The 23472-nt window shown below is 38.1% G+C and overlaps 1 protein-coding gene across 2 annotated transcripts in view; it reads left to right on the forward strand.

Moving 5' to 3' along the window:
* Window positions 1–23472, forward strand: part of TRHDE (thyrotropin releasing hormone degrading enzyme) — a 218370-nt gene that overhangs the window by 91301 nt on the left and 103597 nt on the right. For both annotated transcript variants that reach the window (XM_065844053.2, XM_071799303.1), the window contains exons 5-6: window positions 3091–3204; window positions 13887–14024. In XM_065844053.2, the coding sequence (XP_065700125.1) occupies window positions 3091–3204; window positions 13887–14024 (252 nt within the window). The remainder of the gene's footprint in view (window positions 1–3090; window positions 3205–13886; window positions 14025–23472) is intronic.

The raw sequence follows: 23472 nt of genomic DNA on the forward strand, positions 1-23472 counted from the left end.
CATCTAGTCCAATCCCCCTGCCGGAGCAGGAATGCCTAGGTGAGGTCGCACAGGAACATGTCCAGGTGGGTTTTGAATGTCTCCAGAGTAGGAGACTCCACAACCTCCCTGGGCAGCCTGTTCCAGTGCTCTGTCACCCTCACTGAGAAGAAGTTTTTTCTCAAATTTAAGTGGAACCTCTTGTGTTCCAGCTTGATCCCATTACCCCTTGTCCTATCATTATTTGCCACCGAGAAGAGCCTGTCTCCATCCTCATGGCACTCACCCTTTATATATTTATAAACATTAATAAGGTCACCCCTCAGTCTCCTCTTCTCCAAGCTAAAGAGACCCAGCTCCCTCAGCCTTTATTCATAAGGGAGGTGCTCCACTCCCTTAATCATCTTTGTTGCCCTACACTGGACCCTCTCCAGCAGTTCCCTGTCCTTCTTGAACTGAGGGGCCCAGAACTGACTGGACACACTATTCCAGATGTGGTCTCACCAGGGCGGAGTAGAAGGGAAGGAGGACCTCTCTCGATCTACTCACCACCCCCCTTGTAATACACCTGAGGATGCCATTGGCCTTCCTGGCATAAGGGCACAGTGCTGGCTCATGGTCATCCTGTTGTCCACCAGGACCCCCAGGTCCCTTTCTCCTACACTGCTCTCTAATATGTAATTTCCCAACCTATACTGGAACCTGGGGTTGTTCCTGCCCAGATGCAGGACTCTACACTTTCCCTTGTTAAATTTCATCAGGTTATTCCCCGCCCAACTCTCCAGCCTGTCCAGGTCTCGCTGGATGGCAGCACAGCCTTCTGGCATGTCAGCCACTTCTCCCAGCTTACTGTCATCAGCAAACTTGCTGATAGTACACTCAATTCCCTCATCCAAATCGCTAATTAATATGTTGAACAATATTGGCCCCAGTACTGACCCCTGAGGCACTCCGCTAGATACTGGCCTCCAACTAGACTCTGCACCATTGACTACCACTCTCTGGCTTCTCTCCTTAAGCCGGTTTGCAACCCACCTCACTACTCTATTGCCTAGACCACATCTCCTCAACTTAACTGTGAGGATGCTGTGAGAGACTGTGTCAAAGGCTTTACTGAAGTCAGGGTAGACCACATCCACCGCTCTGCCATCATCCATCCACCTTGTTACATTCTCATAAAAGGCTATGAGGTTGGTCAAGCATGACTTACCCGTGGTAAAGCCATGCTGACTGCCCCTAATGACCCTCTTATCCTTGATATGCCTTGAGATGGCACCAAGGATAAGCTAGTCCATTACTTTCCCAGGGACAGAGGTGAGGCTGACCGGTCTGTAACTACCCGGGTCCTCCTTCTTTCCCTTTTTGAAGATTGGAGTGACATTTGCTTTCCTCCAGTCCTCTGGCACCTCTCCCATTTCCCAAGACTTGGCAAAGATGATGAAGAGCGATCTAGCAATGACTTCAGCCAGCTCCCTCAGCACCCGCGGATGCATCCCATCTGGACCCATAGATTTATGGACGTCCAGACTATTTAATTGGTCCGTAACCCAGTCCTCATCGACTAAAGCAAACTCCTCCACTGACCTGGCTTCATCCGGGGTCTCAGGGGTACAGGGCTCCCCAGGACAGCCTCCAGCAGAGTAGACAGAGACAAAGAAGGCATTCAGTAATTCTGCCTTCTCTGTATCTTCTGCCACCAGGGCACCCACCCCATTCATCGGTGGGCCTACATTGCCTCTGGTATTAGTTTTATCTGCTATGTGTTTGAAAAAGTTCTTTTTGCTGTCCTTGACCCCTCTCGCCAGCTGTAATTCTAAGGAGGCCTTGACTATCCTAGCTGCCTTCCTACATCCTCTAACAGCAGCCTTGTATTCTTCCCAAGTGGCCAGCCTCTGCTTCCATGACCTGTAAACTCTCCTCTTCTGCTTGAGCATACCAAACAGATCACTATTCAACCACACAGGCCTCCTGGCTCCCTTCCTTGACTTCCTATGTGTGGGGATGCTCTGATCCTGAGTGTGGAAGAAGCAATTTCTGAATGCAATCCAGCTCTCTTGGGCCCCTTTTCCTTCAAGCAGTCTTGCCCATGGGATTTCCTTTGAACCTTAGTCCTCATTCCTGTTACAGTGATCATCCCAGCTCTGTCTAAAATCCTTCTGACACCCACATTATGTCCCACATTGTGAGAGGCTTGTCACTGTTGATGGCTACTGAGCAGGGTATCTTATGGCCGCATTCTTGTCTTGCCCTCAGTTTAGATCCTTCTCCTCTTTTCAGCTACTGGTCTTCATGTACTTTTGTAGGAGTTTAATTATGTTTAAAATCCTTGCCATTCTTTCTAAATGTGATCGAAGTCAGTGGGAAAATTTAAGAGCGACATGGGGCGGAACATGAAAGACAGTCAGCTTCAGTACTTTTTTTGCATAAGCATAGGTGGCCCCTGGCATTTTAGATACCCTCTGCCTCCAGCTGCTGTTTAGGAAGGCTGCGAATCTCCTGTAAGTCCTGCCTGAAATTTCCTAGGCCTGTGTGGGTATCTCAGATATCCTGGGGCATTCTTTAAGTTGCATCAGCTACTTGCTTTTACTACCCTCAGAGACATGGCATGATTGCATGAAACTGCTTTCCTTAGGAAACCAGCCAACAAATGGAGCACCAGTAGTATTGCAAATCTTGGTGGGTAGACATTGTGGAAGAAGAAAAGCTAAAATATAGGTCTAGGGTACAGAGATTGTGTCTCCAGGTTTTCAAGATTCACACTATACATAGTGAGGTTTCCAGGTAATGAATCAAATTACTCATGAGGCTTTTTCTGTCCATTACATGTGCTAGTCCCTTAAACCTGGGTGAGCATCTACTCTAGGTGTACACACTGTCAATACTCTCCTCAGTGCTTCTTTTTTCCTGCTTGTTCTTCTCTACTGTTTTACTTCAGTAACTTGTGCATCCTATAAAGGCTTAATTCATCAGTACACGAAAAAAGCAGTTAATGAGTTTCATTGGGTAGCATATACTACTCTTTATTAAAGCTTGTGAGGAATATGTGCTATATAAATGAGATGAATGCAAACATAGTTTCCTAAAGGTTGTTTATTTGAACTCTCTTTGCAGTGGTTTGGTGACCTTGTGACTCCAGTTTGGTGGGAGGATGTATGGTTGAAAGAAGGTTTTGCTCACTATTTTGAATTTATTGGGACAGACTACCTCTACCCAGGATGGAACATGGTGAGCCAGTTTAATTTTGTTAACTTGAGATTCCACAGAAAAGTTGGTCTGCTGTTATACTCCTGCTTTTGTTAGACACAGGGACAGCTGAAAAATACTAAATGATGCATGCAAGTATCAGATGTCCAATGAAGCAAAATCACTAGGTGTGAAATAATTCGACAGCATTCCAAAAGTGTAATCTACAATTTATTACAAAAGAAATAAGGTCATGTCTGTCATAACCCAACATTAAAATAACTACTCTCTCTCTGCCTAGAAACATTTTTAGATTAAAGGAGTTATGATTTAACATGGACCATTTTTGAAAATATTCAGAATATTGTATTTTAGCCGCAAACCCAACATAAATTGGAAAGAAATATTTGGCTAAAGTGTACTGTAAATCTAAGCATACTTTTTCTCACAATAGTCTGTTCTTCTCTTTCTAAGTTTAGTGTCCCTGCTGGTATTTTTCCATTTAGCAGTACATACTGCATTAACATGGGATAAATGAATTGAGAATCCAGGCTTCAGTATAATTTCTAGCAGTATACAGTTGGACATGCTTTGTGAACTGCTGTGCAAATACTGGAGCTCTCTGAGCGTGAACTGGGAAGACCATGCTGGGACATTCTTTTGGAGTCTTTCTGTTATATCATACCATATCTAGTCAGGCCCCAGTTTATATCACCCACTGTAGTCTAGACATGTTGTGCTTATAAGAAAAATGAGCGATAATGAGCTAGATGTCAGGACAAGAAAAGTGTTTTGAGACCATGTTGAAGGTTGCTATGTAGACTTTATTATCCTTAGAAGATTTTTTTCTATTTGCTATTGTTTTTTGTTTACACAGATTTAATTGGTGGCAAAATATGTGTTATAAATACAGATTGCCTGATAGAGATTTGTTGTAGCTTGAATATTTTGTTCAAACATTTGCACACTAACTTCTGAAATGTTATTTCTCATTTATTGGGGATTTATTGAGTATTCTTATGCCACAAATTTTTGTGTGTCATGAAATGAAGACGCTATAATTATGAGCAAAAACTAATTTTTTAAAATAGTTGTATACAAGTATTTTAGATATGCTTCCTGTGATGTTTGAATTCTTTGTAGTATCTTAATTTTTTCTTTCAGGTGTCAATTTTGGTTTGTAATTACATTATCGAAAGGAAAATAAATCTTTATCTGAACTGACATCTGTCTTGCATAGGTAGGCTTGTTGGGTTTACCTGGCTTTAGCTGTATTAAAACTCGTTCCCTTCATCTTTATGAAAAACACATCCTGAATTACAATGTAATAATTCTAATTATGAATGCAATGAAATCTGGCAGGTCTTTATGATTTTAGCATAGTGAAATGTCATAGTTGCCAACGTTTATACACTGAATTTTATATTCAAATCATCAGTCATTTGTTCTTCACATAATCAGTTTAACAAATCCAGAATAACTTTGCTTTAGAAGTCATTTGGAATATAGAATATTTGCTTGAGATTTCTGTGGAATGAATATAATGTTAACTATTATGCAAATTACATGCCCATCACATGTAATTCTGGCATCTTAACAGAATACGGGCAAAACAAATGGGTTGAACAAGGTGTGACAGTTATCGGAAATCAGACATGTGTGCTGCATAAATTAGAATTAACTACAGTAATATTGCTGTACCTGAAAAAATATTACTCTGTCAAGTTTCTCCTTAAATTAAAAAGAAGATAGACATAAACCTTTCATAAGGCTTTGGGTATCTTTGGCCTTTGACATAAAAATAACTATATTGACATATTTAAATAATTAGAAAATTTATGGCACTTGATGAGTTAAACATTTAAACATGCTGCATTCTTTTGCAGTCTAGAGTAGGAATCAACATTGTGATTTTTCAGCCTTGTTACACAGATTGTAGAAAGAGGAAGCAAAAGTGGCAGTTACTGAATTTTGACTTGCTGGATATTTTTATTATTGGTATAAAGTGCACTTGCTGTTTAGATCACACTGATATTTGTAAACTTCAAAAATTAAAAAATGAGCATTTATTAAAAAAAAAGCTGTTCCAAACAACTTAGTTTTTGTTTGTTTGTTTGTTTGTTTGTTTGTTTTGTTTTCTTTTCTTTTCTTTTTAAAGTGAGGGATACAGTACAAGCTTCATGAAGCAGTTGCAAAAAAAAGACTTACAAAACTTATTTTCCATAATGATGGTTAAATGGAGAAATATTCCAGCATTCTGGGTGGTGTTTTGCGAGCAATAATTTGTATCTGTGAAATAAAAAATGTTGTGGTATATGATACCACAGCTCTTTGCATTGGGAAAACCAAGAGGAATATACCAGCATTCTCTTTATCTCTCAAGAATGGGGAAAGTTAGACAGTTCTTTCTCTTGCAGTTTTGAAAAGTTACCCTTGAAACTTTCCTCAAGAAGCCCATGGACTAAAATGTAAAATTCAGCTTATTTTCAGCTTATTAAAGATTTTTTTGTCATATTTGCTTTTGAATACGTGTAGAAATGGAAGACTGTTAGTGAATTCTAGAAAAAAGGACTTTTGTCTGGAAATGCAACTTGGGCAATCTAAATCAAATGGATTTATCTAGTTTCCTACCTAGCTTGTTGGGTGCTTATAGGCTACAGACACATAAGCTTTTACCACTAAAGCTTCATAAACCCCTGAAGTTTTCCTACTGGCTGTCTGAAGATACTTCTCTTTAAACAGAGCTGAGCATTTTTCAGTGTTTGTGTTATTTGGCATTGACGGACTTAATGTGGCTGAACCTGAGGCTCTTAGGAGAGCTATCCATTAAGCGTGTTCAACCCATTATAACTTCAATGAACAGCAGAGAGTTCTGCACAAAGCAGAGAGCCATGGGTTTTATCTGAAGCCCGTTTTCTGGCTTTTTCTTCTTCTATAGATTCTTTAGCTTGCTTAAATATTTCTCCCACTTCCAAGGTTCTCGATTTTATCAGTTTTTCTTCAATTGTTTTATAAGCTTTTCTTTTACCACAGGAAAGATGGATGAATAACAATATATACTGAACTAACATGGAGCTGTAACACTTTATTGAGCCTTCCAGCAGGTTCAGAATTTCTTGTCTTGTCCAGAAGGTGTTTGCAAACTTACAGAATCATGGAATAGTTTGGGTTGGGAGGAACCTTAAAGATCACCTAGTTCCAACCCCACTGCCATGGGCAGGGACACCTTTCACTAGACCAGGTTGCCCAAAGCTCCATCCAGCTTGGCCATGAACACTTCCAGGGATGGAGCATCCACAACTTCTCTGGGCAACCTGTTCCAGTACCTCACCACCCTCATAGTGATGTTGTGTAGTTTTAGGATCAGAGAAAACTAAAAATTACAGCAGAATACTTCATGCTGCTAATTTCTCTTTGTAGTCCTGTCTTTTCACATCTACCCTGCTCATCTTCCTATTTTCAGAGGCCTGTTTGCAACTACATATTCCATCTTCCTTTCTACTTGTTTCTCTCATTACTGTGAAGTCCTTTGTATGTGATTTTATATAAGAAGGAATTCAACTGAGGCATACAGATCTAGGAATTTATTGGCTGATTTTTTGCCTCCTTATTTTCTGGTAGAAGGAACCATCATGTTTGTCCTTGAATGTCTCTGGTATTGGGGTAGTTTTTGAGGACTATGACAGCAGGAATTACTGGCATGTAATTTTCCCTTTCATCCATCAAATGAGCGTCAAATACTTTAGCGGTCAAAACCTGGTTTGATGCTGAGAAAGCATTTCACAGAGCCCAGCTGTCTTATTTTTTCTTTATTATATAAAAGTTAGCTTTGCTGACAACTTTATTGGCTGAGTCAAGGTGTAGTACATCAGTGATAGCTTTGAATTCTCTGCCTTCTCTATCCATTGAAGCTCTAGGATAAAATCTCCCACTTTCTTGTGTGCTTACTACTTCTATAATTCAGAATGGTCATATTCACCAGAAATTTTCTTAGTATTAAGTAGCTGTGATTAAAGTATTTGGAGTAAAACTTTGTATCTACATGGAAGAGGGTCTTTCATCTTTCTTTCACAGTATTAGGTTCTACAGTCTAGGCAATCCTGCCATTACTACAGGTAGCTTTAAACAATAATGAGCTTACATATCAACATTTCTGCTTTAAAAATATGTGTAGCAAAAAATTACCTGTGCCTAAACAAGTTAAAAGAAAGCAGTTTAACTGAACTTCATTACATTAAGTGCTTTGAACATCATGCATCATGCTGCCCAAATTCTTGATAAATGATGGTAATTGGCTATCTTTCTCACTGACTCAGTTGAAATAATAAAAGTGAGTAAGGCCATTAGACACATGTATATCTTCGATGTACTTTGACTCGGATTGCCTTCTAAAGCATTTGTCTCCATCTGTAAAGGTTTTTTAGGCATTGTTTGACTCATAGAAAAGCCTGAAAATTGTTATAAGTTTTGAAGTAGACCTAAGACATGGCCCTTTTTGATTTATTTCATTATTATTTTGGCATTTCAGACCTGAGCTTTAGCTTGCTTGATCCTTCTAACCCAACATAAATATCACACTGGCTCCGCATTGAGAGAGATCCAGCCTCTCATTTTTTAAAACTACTTTCATCTCTTCTTTTTTGGTTAAAGGCTCCCCATGCCGGTATAAAGTAAGCCTTTAATTAATACCACATGGAGTGTTTTTTCCCCCAGTAACTGCTCAGTGAAGTCAGTCCTTATATGATTTTCTGTTATAACTCAACTATGGGGGAAGCTTTCAATGTAAAATTAGCTAGATTCTCATGTATAATTGACTTCACTGGAAAAAAGAGATACGTAAAGGTAAGCTGCAAGATCTTCTGGTTGCTAATTACTAGCCCTTTTTAAGTATACAAGTTTAGAAATCCTTGTACTAAATTTAGCTTAAAACTAAGAAAATAAATTTACAGCTCCACATGGTCTTCCTTAACACAGTTTCTTTTTTTTTTTTTATGCTCTGGCAAGGTGCTGGATTAATATATGTAATTCTAAATTTAAGTACTTAGCTCTTAATATTTAGAGATCATACATAAATGAATACCAATATTTAGATGAAGCATTTGTTCAAGAGATTGAGTACAGGTTTGGAGAATGTCAGTATCTCTTCTTTCTTCATGTCATTATCTGCTCATCTTGAGAGAACAGTTAAAATGACATTATTAGGAGAGCTTTTGGGTCACATGAGTTCAAATCTGAGTACAGGGTTTAGATGGAGCTTTGGTTTCAAAAAGAAACTTCAGTCAAATGGCTGAATTTCACATAATTTCAAATTAGTAACCACTTTGTCTGCAGTAAAAAATGAGAAGGAAACTTCATGACAAATTTTGCCTCAAGGCAAGGGCTCACTGCAGGGTAGCCCTACTCAAACAAAAACATGCACTTCATCTGGAAGTACAGCCAATACGGGAAGTTCAATGGCAAAACTGTAGCTGTATATTTAAGGGCACCCTTACTGAAAGCCTCCACTTCTTAAATTGTCAGCAGTCCTGAATGTGCTACCACTGTTTTAAAATTGTGGGCAGTTACTTGGAGCACAAGCCGATGATTAAGTTTTGGTGCACCTGCAAAATGTCTTTGGCTCCCTCAGGACCTAGCTCACTGAATGTCATCATTTTGAAGTGGATACAGAGTCTGGGGATGCAAAATCCATCTAGCAAACGTTAGAGCACCTTAAAAATATTCTGGTTGATGATGATCTCTGGCAGTTATTGCTGGAAGTTGACCAACCACATCTCAAAGCCACTTTTCATTTAAGTATTATTTCCTGTTTCTTGAATTGACGTGAATTTCCTCAACAGATTCCCCTTGTGGAATTTGTGTTAGAGGATGAACTTCGTACTTTTTTGCCTAATGTTTTAAAATGCTCTGGAGACAAATATATGAGCGGACAGTTGATCTGTGTTCATCCAATCGCTTAATGACTATTTCTGTGAAGGCAACTACATGCAAGGTAACAAAACATGATCTTGGAGAAGGAAACTGGCTTATTTTTTTTTTAAACCATGGTGGCCAGTATGTGTTGTTTCCTTTTGTAAGGATCCCTTTATTGCACTCTATCCTCCCATTCTGTAGTCCTACATTTGGTGTAATGGATCTGGTGTACAACCAAATCAAAGTTATACCCAATAAACAGAGCACTGAGAGGAAAGAGCAGTTGAAGTAGCTGGTGAAATAACACAAAGACTCCAAATCAACTACCCATCTCCTTGGCAACTTAAGCAGGTGGTGATGAATATCTGGTTTGGCACTTCATTGAAAATAAAATACATACCCAGTTCTCCTTACTTATATTCAAAGCTATCGGTCTTCCTTAACTACAAGCTCCCAGAACATTGATGTTGCTTTATAACAGCTAAAATTGTTAGCCAGTGTGAAAATTTCTCAAGCAGAAGAACAGAAATTTTACAAGAACTTTGACTGAAAATGCAGAAAAGAAGGTTATGAAGGTAGACACAGAACTGTAACATATTCACAGCTGATAAATGTAGAATGTGTTGCAGGCCTTCTTCAGCAAACTATGCACATAACTGAAGGACACATGCAGAGATATAAATTAAAAAAAAAGCAATCTGTAAGCTGCTCAAGCTATTTACAAAAAAAATTACTGTTGGGAAGAGAGAAAGAGAAAGAAATGTTGCCTTTCATTTGCAAGTACTCAGGAGACTTCCTGTGCTATGACAACTTACTATTTATAAACATGTAGACAGAAAGAACTTGCTTTTGGGCCCCTAGTGGATCTTTTTTGGCCTTAAGGTATTTTACTGAACCTTAAGTTTTCCTCATACATGATGTTCCTGTGTAGTTTGCTAAGCTTCACCCTCAAATATATTGTATTAGAACTGAAGTTCTAGTAGTGTATATGTTGGTGGGTTTTGATTGCTTTCAAAATTTGCCTCTATTTCTTTTTCCTTAGGGTGTACTTTTCCTACACACCCCAGTACTGTGTCTTGCATATCCTTGTTTTCTCAGGCATGAGGGATCACTCACCTCCTTTGTATTCCTGACAGCTAGTAAAGCACTGTATTTTGGAGAAGATATTTCCAGCAGATTTGTCAGGGAAATAATTTGCAGATTTGCACACTAATATTCAGCTTTATTCACAAAGATTTCTCAGTCCATAAACTGTTTGAATGGCTGTCCCAGAACAAAGGCGGTGCCTTTAATATTGAGGCCTTTGATCTCTTCTGCGTACTAATTATCAGTTTTGGCTTTCACTATGCTATTCCTTTTGTTCTGCTGTTGGATGTTTTCCAGTTTTTTCATTTTAATTCTTTTCACCGGTATTTCATATTAATTTTTAGAAATTATTTTTATGTGACTAATATTAAGTATTACATTATTGTCATGCTAACTTGTACTCTAACGTTATGCCTTAATATTGTAAAATCACCAGTAGCAACCCCTCTCTGTTACACCATTGTTATCCTGTTATGCACAATAAATTTTTAATGGCTTTTGAAGGTATAATCTTTCTGCCAAAACATGTTATTTCACAATGGTGTTCTTTCCATTTAGAGGGAGACTAGCTGAATGGTGGGCATCCTGTTGGAGATTAATACACGAAGAGTGACCACTGCCTTTCAATAAACCTTTTTCCCTAGAACAAGGTGAAAATAAACCAAAACCTGAAAGCTTTCTTATGGCTATCCAGTCTCTTACTCTTGATTCTTTTTTCTGTGGAGTGATTTACACTGCAGATCCATATTTAAAAATCTCCAAATTATTTCCATGATGTGGAAGAATTGCTATAGGTGGAAGAATTGCTATAGGCACAAATTCGAGTGGAAGCACCTCTGTCCTTATTTCAGACTAGGCTTCTGCTGCTGTCATACCAGTTCCTGCTCAGAGCCCTGGCCCTATGTTAGCACTGCACGCCATTGAGCTTCTATGCAGCTACACTTTCCAAAGCCTCAAGACTCACCTCAAGCCCTCTTTTCCTTACAGGCGGATCACAGTCTTTGGCTTTTCTCTTGTAGTTGAACTCCCCTGGAGGAGTGTCACCTCAAACAGCATTTTGTCATTGTTTCATGTCTAGATGCAAACCTGTCACCTACTGTGTTGACAGCTCGCTGGCCTCATTAAACACGTTCCGAGATTGATTTTCTTTACAATTTCTGTGCTAGGTATTTCTTTAGTCCTGTAGATATCATGTTAAAACAGATCAATTCCACTGTACTGCATAGGGTAAAACAACTAGGGTATGGAAAGGCCATCTTCCATCAGTATAAGCAGTTTGGTCACATGTGTTGGCTTTTTACCCTTAATGTGCTGATATGACTGTAACAGCTGAGGTAGTGTTTCTTCGACATAATTAAGGCAGTTTAAATTTCTTTCTGCATTTCTGGGTTCTGTTGTATTTTCAAGCTGCAGGGCCCCTTTCAAGCAGCAAACTCCTCTCTCTCGCTCTCTGTGTCTCCCTGATGTTATATTTCAGTCTCCTTTGAAATCTACTCTCAGATGCTTTGTATTGAAAGGACAAAGTGGGCACGTTGTCGAAGTCCTATTAGTTCAATAAATTTATCTTTGTAGGTTAAAAGCCTTCTTAGTTCTCACTAAAATGCAGGTTTACATTTTTGGAGGCATGCTAGCTATTGCAGTAGTTTCCCAGTGTGACGTTCTGCCATCAATTTCAACAAGGACTATGGTAACTTAAATAAGTGATCACAAATCTAAAATGTTCCTTTTCTGGCCTTCAGGAGATGATCAAAGAAACAAACACAAAACCAAAATGTAGCCTGTCCTTTTTATATCTTTTGTATTCTTACAGCTTCGCTTTATGTTTCCTGCATACTTGATCGTCTTGATTCCAGGTTCTGTATTTAAAGCATTAATTTGTGATTAACAAAGGTTATTTTAATGAGTTAATACCAAACAGTAACAATCGACTCCCACAACTGTTTGTCCATTGTGATATCCAGTCTTTAATTTGGAGACAGGTCCATACCTCTGTGTGTTCATACCTGCATGTATTACATATCGTATTTCTGATGAAGTTAGGTCTCTGTTACTAATAGAGAGTGTGAGGTGTAACCAAAATATCTACAATCATTTACACCTCAACAGTTTTCCCTGAGTAGGACTGTCATAATAATTGTTTCCCTACACCTTTTCTTCATCATAAAAAAGGGTAGTTACTAGCTGCCTATGCCTGAGAAAATTTGGAAATTAACATTAATATGAACAAGACATTACTTTTCCTTTCACAAACCTTACCTCATGCAGCCAGCTGAGGACACTAAGAGTGTGTTGGGTAATTGGCTTTCCTGCATCCCGTGTTTTTAATTGCCTGAATATACAATCAGCTCAAGGTACATTTCTTGTGCTCTAATGAATTTTAACATAAAGGTTTATTTCCAGATGGATCAGCACTGGAAGAGCTTTTCAGCTGTCTTATAAATATAATTTAAATTAACACATTGGTACCAAAATCTTGCCACCCAAGAAATTAAGCATAGAATTTATTATGTAATTGTGTGGTTCTTTATCTATGGACATCAAGGTGGCTTTTGAAAAAAAATGTAGCATTGCCTACAATTTCTTTATGTTATGGTACTAGGTTGACATTAACTCAGGAACTGTTGTAATTTTAGATAAAGTTTGAGATATGTCATTTCGGGGTGACCAAAGCTTATTTAAACCTTCCATATTTTTTAAATCTCTCTTTGCATTTATTTGTGCCTTGAAAAAACAAGTAACTGAAGCTCTTCTTTCCTGATGCAGTCTTTTGGATTAGACACATCTGTGTGGATGGCTATGAGGATTTTTTAAGGCATATCATTTCTCAGCTGAAAAAGCCCCGTCTACTTGCACTGTAAAAGTGAGTGCAGCACTATTCATAGAGTATAGAAGAGCAATTAATGTTGCTGCTGGAGTAAATATGCAGCAGTTTTGACATACCTCTACAATTCATATTTGCAGAAGCTATAGAAACAAATTAATATGTCGGACATTGTTGGGGTTTGCACCTGCCTCTGATGTAGCTGTGACTTTGCCTATGCGATTTAACTTCTATGTACAGCTGTTGTCCCACTTGTAAAGAGAGATAATGATGGTTTCCTTCAGATGGAAGTTACAAAGTTTGTAGAGCGTGGAAGTTCTTGAGGAGAAAGCATTTCTATACCAGAATTATGAAAGACAATGCAGGCACTTGCTGTGGCACGGCTGTGGGATTTGTTCATTGTCCTGTCCCATGTCAACCTGCCATGTGAACTTTGCACTAAGAGCCAAGTGACTTAAACATCCCTAAATAAAGCAGTAACAACTGTGTTTACCCATCTCTGTCAAAAGTTTTTGTACCTGCGTATTCAATGAGCTCCACAACTTGTAACATTTATATATTTTTATGACTGAAGACTAGGCCATTTCACCTGTTTACCCACCCCTCATAACTGTGAATGAATAGTCATAATCGAAATTGCAGTCTGCACCTACAGATACATTTTGATTAATTTGATATTCTTTACATTAATTTCAGTCAAGTTTCACTGCAGCAAAAGATCTCAACTCAGAGTCTATCCCATGTACCTGTTCAAGACTGTAGGAGGTCATGGTGGCTTACTTTTGAACCAGAAGGTCTGATTTTAGTCAACTGTCATATTAGTCAACTGCCTCTGATAACCACATCATTTCTGTGTTTTTGTAAATGTGTATTTGTCTGCGATACTACTACATATGCTGTATTTCAGGAAAAACAGAGATTTCTGACAGATGTCCTACATGAAGTGATGTTGCTGGATGGTCTGGCCAGTTCACATCCAGTATCCCAGGAGGTGCAGCAAGCTACAGACATTGACAGGGTGTTTGACTGGATTGCCTATAAAAAGGTGAGACTAATTAAACCTATCTATCTCTGCATATAGATGTGTCAGTAGCTACCAGAAGATCATATTCTGTCTGTAAAACAAATACCATCGTAAAAATATGTACACTAAACTGGGAAACTTAAATTTTTGTAGAATATATTTAGAATATCCTAGAGTGATTTTAGCCAGTTACATTCAACACATCCAGTGTTATTAAATGTTATAAATAAACTTGGGAGGCTGTCAGAATTCAGCAAGAAGATTTGGGTTTTTTATTACTGTTTATTTTGTGGCAATGTCTGTGTTGTGTTAGATGCTTTAAAAAGCAGAACAATGTGTAGTCTTTGTCGTATTGAATCTCTCTAGGAAGCTTGTCAAGTACTAAAGTTAAATATAAAGTTTTTTCTGTTTTTTTTTTTTTTTTTTTTCCTATCCATTACAATTTTTCTGTCAGCTAGTGAAAATTCTGAAGTTATTGCTGAGTGAGAGTGGTGGAACTGACTTTTGAGGTGGTGAGGGAATATGTATTAAATTCTTGCAATTTCAAGTTGTACTTCAATGAATAGAAAGCCTTTTGGCCAGCTTTGGGACTGAAGAGCTTCTGCGTGAGAGTAAGAGGGCTGCACGCTTCCACCTTCTCCATCAAATGACTGGGCTTGCTGTTAGCATATGGCCCAAAAGCTGGTGGTTACCATCAAACCACACAATTTTTCTCTGCTACGTGGTGTAATACCGTACCTTACTATCCTGAGCAAACACACTTGATGTGTGACATAGAGGCTGCTGCCTGAAACCTTCAGCTGTGGAAGCTGTACAGGAGCTCTCTGCTGATGATTCAGTTACAAGAGTCTTCTGACTATCACCTTTGCATGTGAGAATCTTTTATTCTGCGTCATTAGCTGCCTAACATCAGGTGGTAACAAGACAGCAGCACCGGAGCACTGACTTGCCTACTGAGCCTGATTCTGGGCTAAAAAAAGAGGTGTGTCCTCTCTTATAGTCATCAGTTATTCCCAGTCAGCAATAACTTCAATGTGAGCCTCTTCTGTGAAAGGATCCTATGCCTTTAAGGATGGGCAAATGAGAGTGTGTGTGTCCATGTAAAAGGTATAGAATGTAATATGCAAACACAGAATATTGAGGAAAATATTTTAAAATGCCAGAGTTGCTCAAGAGCACAAGTAACATTTTCAAAAATCCCTTAGCTCACATTGAAAACATTACTCTTGGTCAATTAAGCTATAATAGCCAACAGCTTTTAGCATACTGAAGTATTCTCATTGTTTAAATGTTTCAATCATATGTTTGCTGGTGATAGCTGAACCGCAGTAGGTTCAGAGGCTTATCTCACTTCAGTATCTTAATATTTCAAGCTAATTATTTTTTCTAATTAATATGATAATAGTAATATCACACAGTAAACTGTAATACTTGACACTTATCTTTTCATCTTATAAACTCTTTGCAAACATTAAGTAATTTTAATTTACACTGAAATGACAAATAAGACAATAGGACACATCTGTGTACTATTAGCTGTTTGATGCAGGCTAATAGGATCACTCTGTGCAGATTAGAGTGCAATCTCTATCTTGTATCTGTCTATTTAAAGGTTCCTTTTTCATTGTAACAGTGCCCATATCAAGTGGATACCACAGTGTCTCCACTCAGGTTATCAAGTGGCCAGCTCTATCAAACCCTAGGTGATACTGAATATGTTCATAGTAGGGCCTGATCCTGTAGATTTTGAACCCTATTACCAGATCTAGCAAACCACCTTGAGGACTGGCAGTGGAAGATGACTATAAGATCTTTATTTTCCTGTCTGATAATTTTCCTGTCTGCTGTTCCCTCTAACTGATCACCCTTTTTGTTTTAGATACAAATGGTATCTAATAGGAAGAAACTTTCCTGAGTTTGTAGCTGCTCTTTTTAACTGTTTCTGTACCTTCCCCCAAGCACCTGACATCGTTTCCTTCTGAGAATAAATTAGAGAAGATTTAACGTGTTGTAAATCTTATATTGTTTCATACCTATGTAACCTTGTATGCCTGCGTGCATAGCTTGCACTTCAAATCAACTAGGGAAACAAGCTCATTTATTAGGTAGCTAGAACATTTGCCTATCCTTCCAACTCCCCGGTGCCTGCCAATATAAATACTGTGATGAATGGTATGTCAATAAAATCCAAACTATAAAATTATACTGCAGGCTTTTACCTGGTCAGGCCTGTGCTCAAATATTTTCAGGTTCCTCAAAGTCTTCCGTATGCAGTGAGTGCTGCTGAAGGGATGTTGTTGCTGGTGTTTCTGGGATGGCTTTTTGGTTGTTTGCTGGCTTATTTTTTAAAATGCCATCAAGTGTTAAATTCTTGGAATTTTTTTCTGTTGACTCTAGTAATCATTGGATTAGAGACATCAATGAGGACTTTTCTTCTGTCTTAAATAAAATGTTTGTTTTCAAACAGTCTAGCCCTATGTGCAGTATCTTCTCCCTACATTTTGGTGTGGTGGTGGTTTTTTTTCAACCTCTTTTATATATATATATTATTTTATGTTCACCTTGTGCTCCCTGGGACCTTGGATTGTGATCCCTTTTCTCTCTTCACAATTTTCTGCACGATATTGAAGTGATGAAACTTTCTCCCATCTAATTTTTGTTCAGTGAAATGACAGTCATAGAATGTCATTGTAATTTCATTGTCTTTACTGTCATCAATATGGCATAAATCAATTAGACACCATTAAAGTGCCCATCTCTGCTAGACACCCAGCTGTCATTTTAAAGATATGCCTCTTACTTTTTCTGTGCACTTCAGAGATGACCATTGAAACTGTGCTATTTAAATGCCTCGGAGCTGAATATATTTTTCATTTTCACTTTTTTGTCCTCAGTGATTGCGCATGTAAAGAAATCTCATGACATAAACCCCTTAAGAATGATATTCAGGTAATCCCACAAGCAGAGTAGAACAGGCACTACAGCCCTACAGCACACAATGTTTTTCCACTTAAGCTCTTAAGGGTAATGTTTTGCCTCTTTTAAAAGCATCATACTAGTAATTTTTCACATAGGAGTGTTTCATCCTCCACTAGGGCCACAAATATGTAGAGAAAAATGAGAAGTCATGATAGTTCATTAATAAACAGTACTGGTAGATGATTCAAGGCTCTCAAGTTACATCAGAGAGTGGATATGTCTTCTGTGTGCAGCTGGAAGGGAGATAGTGTCCTCACACAATGATGGGAGAAGTGGTTATATCCCAAGTGCAGCAGGAAATATAGCCTGTTGAACACAGGAGTATATCTGAGAATTGTTAAATCAAAGCAGAAAGCGTGACAGCCTTTCCATACCAGAAATAACTGACAGCAGGAATCATAGCCCTGGAGAGCTGCATCAGCTGAGGAGAAGAGAGTGCAGCAAGAATAACAGGAGGAGCAACAATCAGCAAGGAAACACTGGCTCTAATAAAATGGAGAAACAAGGCAGCTGCATCTCAAAGGGAGCAGCCAGACCCAGAATGGTGTGAGGAAGACAGATCCCAGGCAGAACTGAAGGAGTCATAGCCCTAGATGAGCAGTCACAGCCAGATAACAGAAGGGATGAAAGGGCACCAAGGACACTGTAGAGAGCCAGATACTATCTGAAGTCATTTTGTCAGCCTGCTGTATGCTTTGAAGTATGCTGTATGCTTGTTGAAGATTCTGGCAGCAATCAGAGCAGGCAAGACCAGTATAATGGAGTGTAGCTGTAAAAATACCCCCAATATAATATGTCTTGGCAAGTGACAAACAATAATCAAGATAAGGAAGATGCTGACTGGAAGAGGGAAGAATATATTTTTTTTTTCCTCCATGTAAGCAGAATTAACCTCAGCAGTGATATCAATTATTTGCTCTAGTTTTGTAATGGAAACAATTCATTCTTCCCTAAATCTTTGTATGTATGATTTCCTTTTCCTTCTTAACTCTCTGCCACTTGTTTAAAGACAATTTTTCCTGCTTTCTGTGCTGAATTATAGAGGGAAGATAGATTTCTAATAGTAATAAAGGGAGACCATGCTCTCTGCCTCCCCTCAAAGGCAATGTTATGCTTCAGGAAATCTGTTCAACTAAAAATTTGCATAAAGAAAAATGCTCAGCTTCCCTGTATGTTGCAATAACAGTTCTGGCAAAGGAGAATTCAAGAAATTGGAAGCAGTGGCTTGCTCACCCTTTAGAGCATAATTCTCTTCAAAAATTTACAGCATAACATGTTCTACAAGAATGTGGAAGAACAGGAGGGCTAACTGCAGTCACTGGAAAAGCTCTCTAAAAACTTTGTGGTTTTTACTTCTGATCCTCAGGCATTGAGAAGGATATTGGCACTGTAATAACAAAATAAAAGAAACAAACAAAAAGCCAAGAACATGTGTTCTCCCAGTAAAACTAGGATTAGTATCAGAGTGAAAATCCACTCATTTCATGAGTGCAATGACATTGTGACAATGTGCATCAGTGAAATGACCACCAAAAAGTGAAATAAATACTATATAAATGTTATAAATAATAAAATATAGGAAAACAGGTTTTATTTTTAATTATTCATGTAACTAAATCAGTAGCATAGGATAACATCCAGCTAGTTAAAAGCCTTACAATACGATTCACGTGGCTTTGCAATCCATTCCCTTACCGCAGTGTGAAGGGAGAGCTTCTTGTTCTCCCTGACTGATTTAGCTGTGATGTTGCCTGTGAATGCCATTAAGTCCTGGGTGCGCATTTGTGTGATGGTGGTTTCTGTTCCATGGCTTGCGAGCGCAGCAGGTCAATGCCCAGATTACAAAAGGTGCTTTCAGGAGCCATTTGCTCGTAATCCATTGTAACAGAGGAATTCTCCTGTAATGAAAATAATTTCTTTCTGTTTAGCTAAAAAAGCTGTAGGTCATTACTGCTTCCAATGTGAAAACCATCGAAACTCGGAGTTGGTGAAACCTTTAGGTTCAGGATCAGAGCAGTCCTAAGAGCGCCTGACCTAAAGTATGTAGTCTGTACCACTCCAGCTGGTGGGTGCTAATTTGTAACACCTGACTCAAACTGTCATTAACCTTCTACACTGTTTAGTTTATGCTAAGATAGTATTTTCTAAAGATGAAACATAGAAACCAATGTGTGTGGTATATAAACAGCTACACACCTACAGTGTTCTAGGAGTGTTCTGTTCTCCACACTGGGGAGAAATGTATATGGGTTTGACTGGCAACAGTAAAAGCAGAGCATAAATGTTGATAGAAGCACCCTGTTTTAAAGAAGAGCTCATTAGACTAGATAGCTTGGTCAGGCCAACACAAGGCAAAGCGATTGGGAAGATGCAGACTGTTGTGGTGCAGGACCCTCTTCTGCCTGTTCCCCATCAAAAGGGAGCAGCAAACAGCAGCCCCCGAAGGTGAGAGGAGGTGATCAAAGCAGAAACAGCAGTGGTGGCTCAGTACACTGTGCCTTGTCATAATCTCTTATACATCTTTCCCTGACAGGGAGTAAAAGGAACAGAATAGTATGTCTGTGTCTCAGATTTTTTATGACGTAAAATAAAATGTTGATAAAGGTGGGTGTACATGGAGGTACCAGCCAGCACACTAGCGTTCCTAAAATGTACTTGCATTTTCTAATTCTCCAGCTTTCAACAAAGAGCAAAGCAGAAAGTGCCTTTGTAAGCCTTTACAGGTAGTTTTGTTTTTCCCCTGAAGGAGTCCAAAAAACAATGATGCCCAAGATAACTTTTACTGGCACACATCCTAGTTCAGATCAGTAAAACTATAGCAACAAGTACAAATGTAAAAGTAACCTGGAACAATTTGTAAGAATTTAAAATAGAAAGTAAACTTGAGGTAATGAAATAGACTAAAAAGAAAAACTTGACGTAAAAATATGGTAAATATTTTCGTCAAAATATGATCCTGCAGGCCTGCAGGACCTCTGTTCAGAAGGGAGCTCTCTGGAACAATCTCTGCTGCACTGTTTTTTTGTTTTTTAAAGGTATGCTTAAGTAATGGATAATTTCTGAATATTAAAAGAGAGCCAGTAGAACGGCATGTTGAACTGTAGTTAGTTGCAAAACAGTCTTAAGCAAATGGATGGAGATTCTTGTATGGCATTTAGTTAACTAAAAATAAAAGGAATATTAATCTTCAATTTTAAACTCTTTGTTTTATTATGGCCGAATAATCTAGTTAAAAAATGTAAGTGCTATATGATATAACTACAGAACACATTGGCTGGATTAATAGATAGCTATCAGACCATACTGATGCCAAAGATGGTCATCAATGGACAATCATCACATTTTTTTTTTTTCATTTAATTTGGTTTTCATTTCTCTGTGGAGCTGGTTGGTAAAAAGGTGATATGTTTCTTCTTTCAACTGAAGTAACTGTGACTGTGAAAACACTTCTGTAAGTATTCATCATAAAAGGGAAAACCTTTGTCCGTTATTTCTAATGGTAAACACAGATTTGTGGAGCCAGTTTTATTATTGCAAGAGTTTCTCAATACAGTAGATTTTAAGAAGCGCTGGTTTAGTCGCTACTTATTTGAATTCTGCTGATGACCCATCTATGTAGATGATGTTGTCATCCTCTTGTGTTTGTCCATCCTTGAAGATTTCCTCATAGAAGGATTTAATGAAAAAGTATAACACGCTTTTGTCCTTGTCACTGGTGTCAGAACATGTAAGAGTGATTTTGGTAGTAAGGCTAAATAAAACTACTGTTGTAAATGAGATCCTAGCAGCATTTTGTCTAGGCAACTGATACATTTTATTATTCAAGGAAAATGATGTGACAATATGCACCTGAAGAACAGGATTAGTTATGGTCATTTACTTCTGAATTTTGTTCATTGTGTCATGTTCCTAAAATTTGCAACAAAATTTATGTCTATGACAAACATTTCACCAAGGCTCATCTTACCATCTGACCGTTGTGGTATTATCCAGCCCTACAACAGCTGTGTTTGTCAGAATAGAAAATGATTATGATTTCCCAGTGAAAAGCTCTCCATGAATATGATGTTGCTTTTTCAGAGATGTTTTGGCATCAGATAAATGGCCTTACGATCTATAAAAACAACAGAAGATCAGTTTATGCATCTTTGATGATTTAGCACTGTACGTTACAGGTTTATGGGTATGTTTGGTGATTTTTAATACATTGGTTCATCCACACTGTAAGTAAAGTTTTAAAAATAGTGTAAGTTTAATTTGTTTATCAAAATATATCCTGGTTTTATTGCTGAGTATCTATAATACAGTAACTTGTGTGTGTGCACTGCTTGATAAGCAAATATCACTTGGAAATTCTGTATTACTTTAAAAAGTAAAGAAGATAAATTAAATTACTACAGTCAAACCCAAATTCTCCCGAGACATAGTTATATAGTATATGGAATTTAAGCTGGGTTCTTACATGCTTAAGGTATTTCAGTGTGTGACTGAATGATGGCCTGGACTAAGAATTTCAGGATTAGGCTCATATTGTCACATTTTGTACCAGTTGCTGTATAGTCTACATATACCTATCTCCTTCCTTCTTCTCATGGCTTTTACAGAAGTTTTCCAAAGAGAAAGACTCTAGGAATTAATTTGAACATTTTACATTTCTGTCACAGGGGGGAAATCATAGGCACATGTGTAGTCATTTAAAGGAATATGTTCTGTTATCTCAATAAACTAAGAAAGCATTCATACTCATCAAATTCACTTGTGTTAGGCTTCATTTTTCTTGTATTTGGAGGTGCCATTGGAGAATATAGAAAACAGCCAAACTGGTGTATTACAGTGCTCAATTTCTGAAAATGAAAGAGGGATTTAGTGACTCATGATACAGTCTAATTAATTCCCTGAAAAGACTTTTTCAGCAAGTACTTCTGCAGTTCCCAGAGATGAAATGTTTTAGATAGCGACAGCTGAAGAATTCCAGAGAAGGCTTTACAATTATCTTTGCTTTTAGTGCTCAAAAGAAGGACTTCAGCAGAGGTCTCTCAGGAGCTCGCCACAGTACTGTGTTGTAACTGATGACATGGACAGGACACATTTGTTCCCCGACTATCAGAGTAAGGCCATAGGCCACGAAAAACGGTTCAGATTACAAAAGAAGGAAGGTGAAATACATTTCAGCATGACCTTCTGAGTGGGAGCTGAGAAATGATTGGACTTCTCTTGGGGAAAAAGTAAAAAAAGCAAGAGCATATGGTGAATATGTTTGATTAAGGAAGTGCAATTTAAGCTCAACTCCTGGATTTGAAAGTAATTACCCAGTTTTCAGTTGTTCTTGCAGTTCTAAGGAATGCCCATTCATTTGTTTGAGAAAGGGGGGTCAAACTCATTTTCATGTAATTTTAGGACTGTATAAATGTAGGAGTAGTTACACACAGTCCTAAAATTACATTCGGCCCTTTGAAGGCAACAGCGAGGCTGATGTGACCCCTGGTGAAAATGAGTTTGACACCTCTGGGTTAAGGTCACTCCTGTTGCTCAACAGACATTGCAGCCAGACTTCTCCCATCTCTTGGTCGTCTTCTTTAAGGTGCTGAAGGTGACAATTCAGTTAATTCAGTGCATTGCATGTCATGTGGCACAGCAACTCACTTGACCATATTTAATAATTAATTTACATGCATATACACTATTCTGTATCTGCATTTGAGCAAGTTCTGCAGATGTGACTTAGTCAAAACATATTTTTTGTGTTAAATTTCTCCAGAATTCAAAAGATTTCATTTTGTTTTTTAATTTTATGTAAGAGTTCTTTTTTAAATGTCACATTTTTTGCTACATGTTTGATGTACATTGTTCTTTCACTTTGATTCACACTGTGTTTTTCCCAATAAGCTAAATTTCATGGGGCATCCAGCTGTGGTTGCTTAGTACCAACGAAGAATGATTGTTTTGAAAAACGTGACTTGGATATTACTTGTTGGCTAGTGTTCACATTACAAAAATAATGTGCAAATGTGCGTTCTTTGTGTGAGTGCTTGGTAACATGCTCTTCCAATATTTGAAATGAACCTAAAATCACAGAATTATCTAAGATTTTGAGAAATAAATAAAGGAACTTTGAACTGTAATGAAATAATTATTTACTTAAGAATCCATTTGATTGTGGATACCCGTAGGCCTCTGTGTGACAGAGTACTGTAAAAAATATGTGCAACATTAAAAAAAAAAAAACAACAACCAAAACAAAAACCAAAACACACAAAAAAACTCCAAACCCCATATGCTGCTTTTATTAAAATTGCAGTTCTAAAAAAATCTCTTTCACATTTCTTTAAGATACATTTCAACTATTATTCAAAACATATTAAGCAAAATTTGGAAGTTTGTGTGATCTGGAGTGATTCTGCTAAGGAAGTTCATGCTTGTCTTGAGTGTATACAGCTGTTGTGACTCTGGGTTACTGGTGGTGGGCCATGTTATGGCTAAGGTGTAGAAG

The sequence above is a fragment of the Patagioenas fasciata genome, chromosome 1 (assembly GCF_037038585.1).
Source record: "Patagioenas fasciata isolate bPatFas1 chromosome 1, bPatFas1.hap1, whole genome shotgun sequence".
NCBI lineage: Eukaryota > Metazoa > Chordata > Aves > Columbiformes > Columbidae > Patagioenas > Patagioenas fasciata.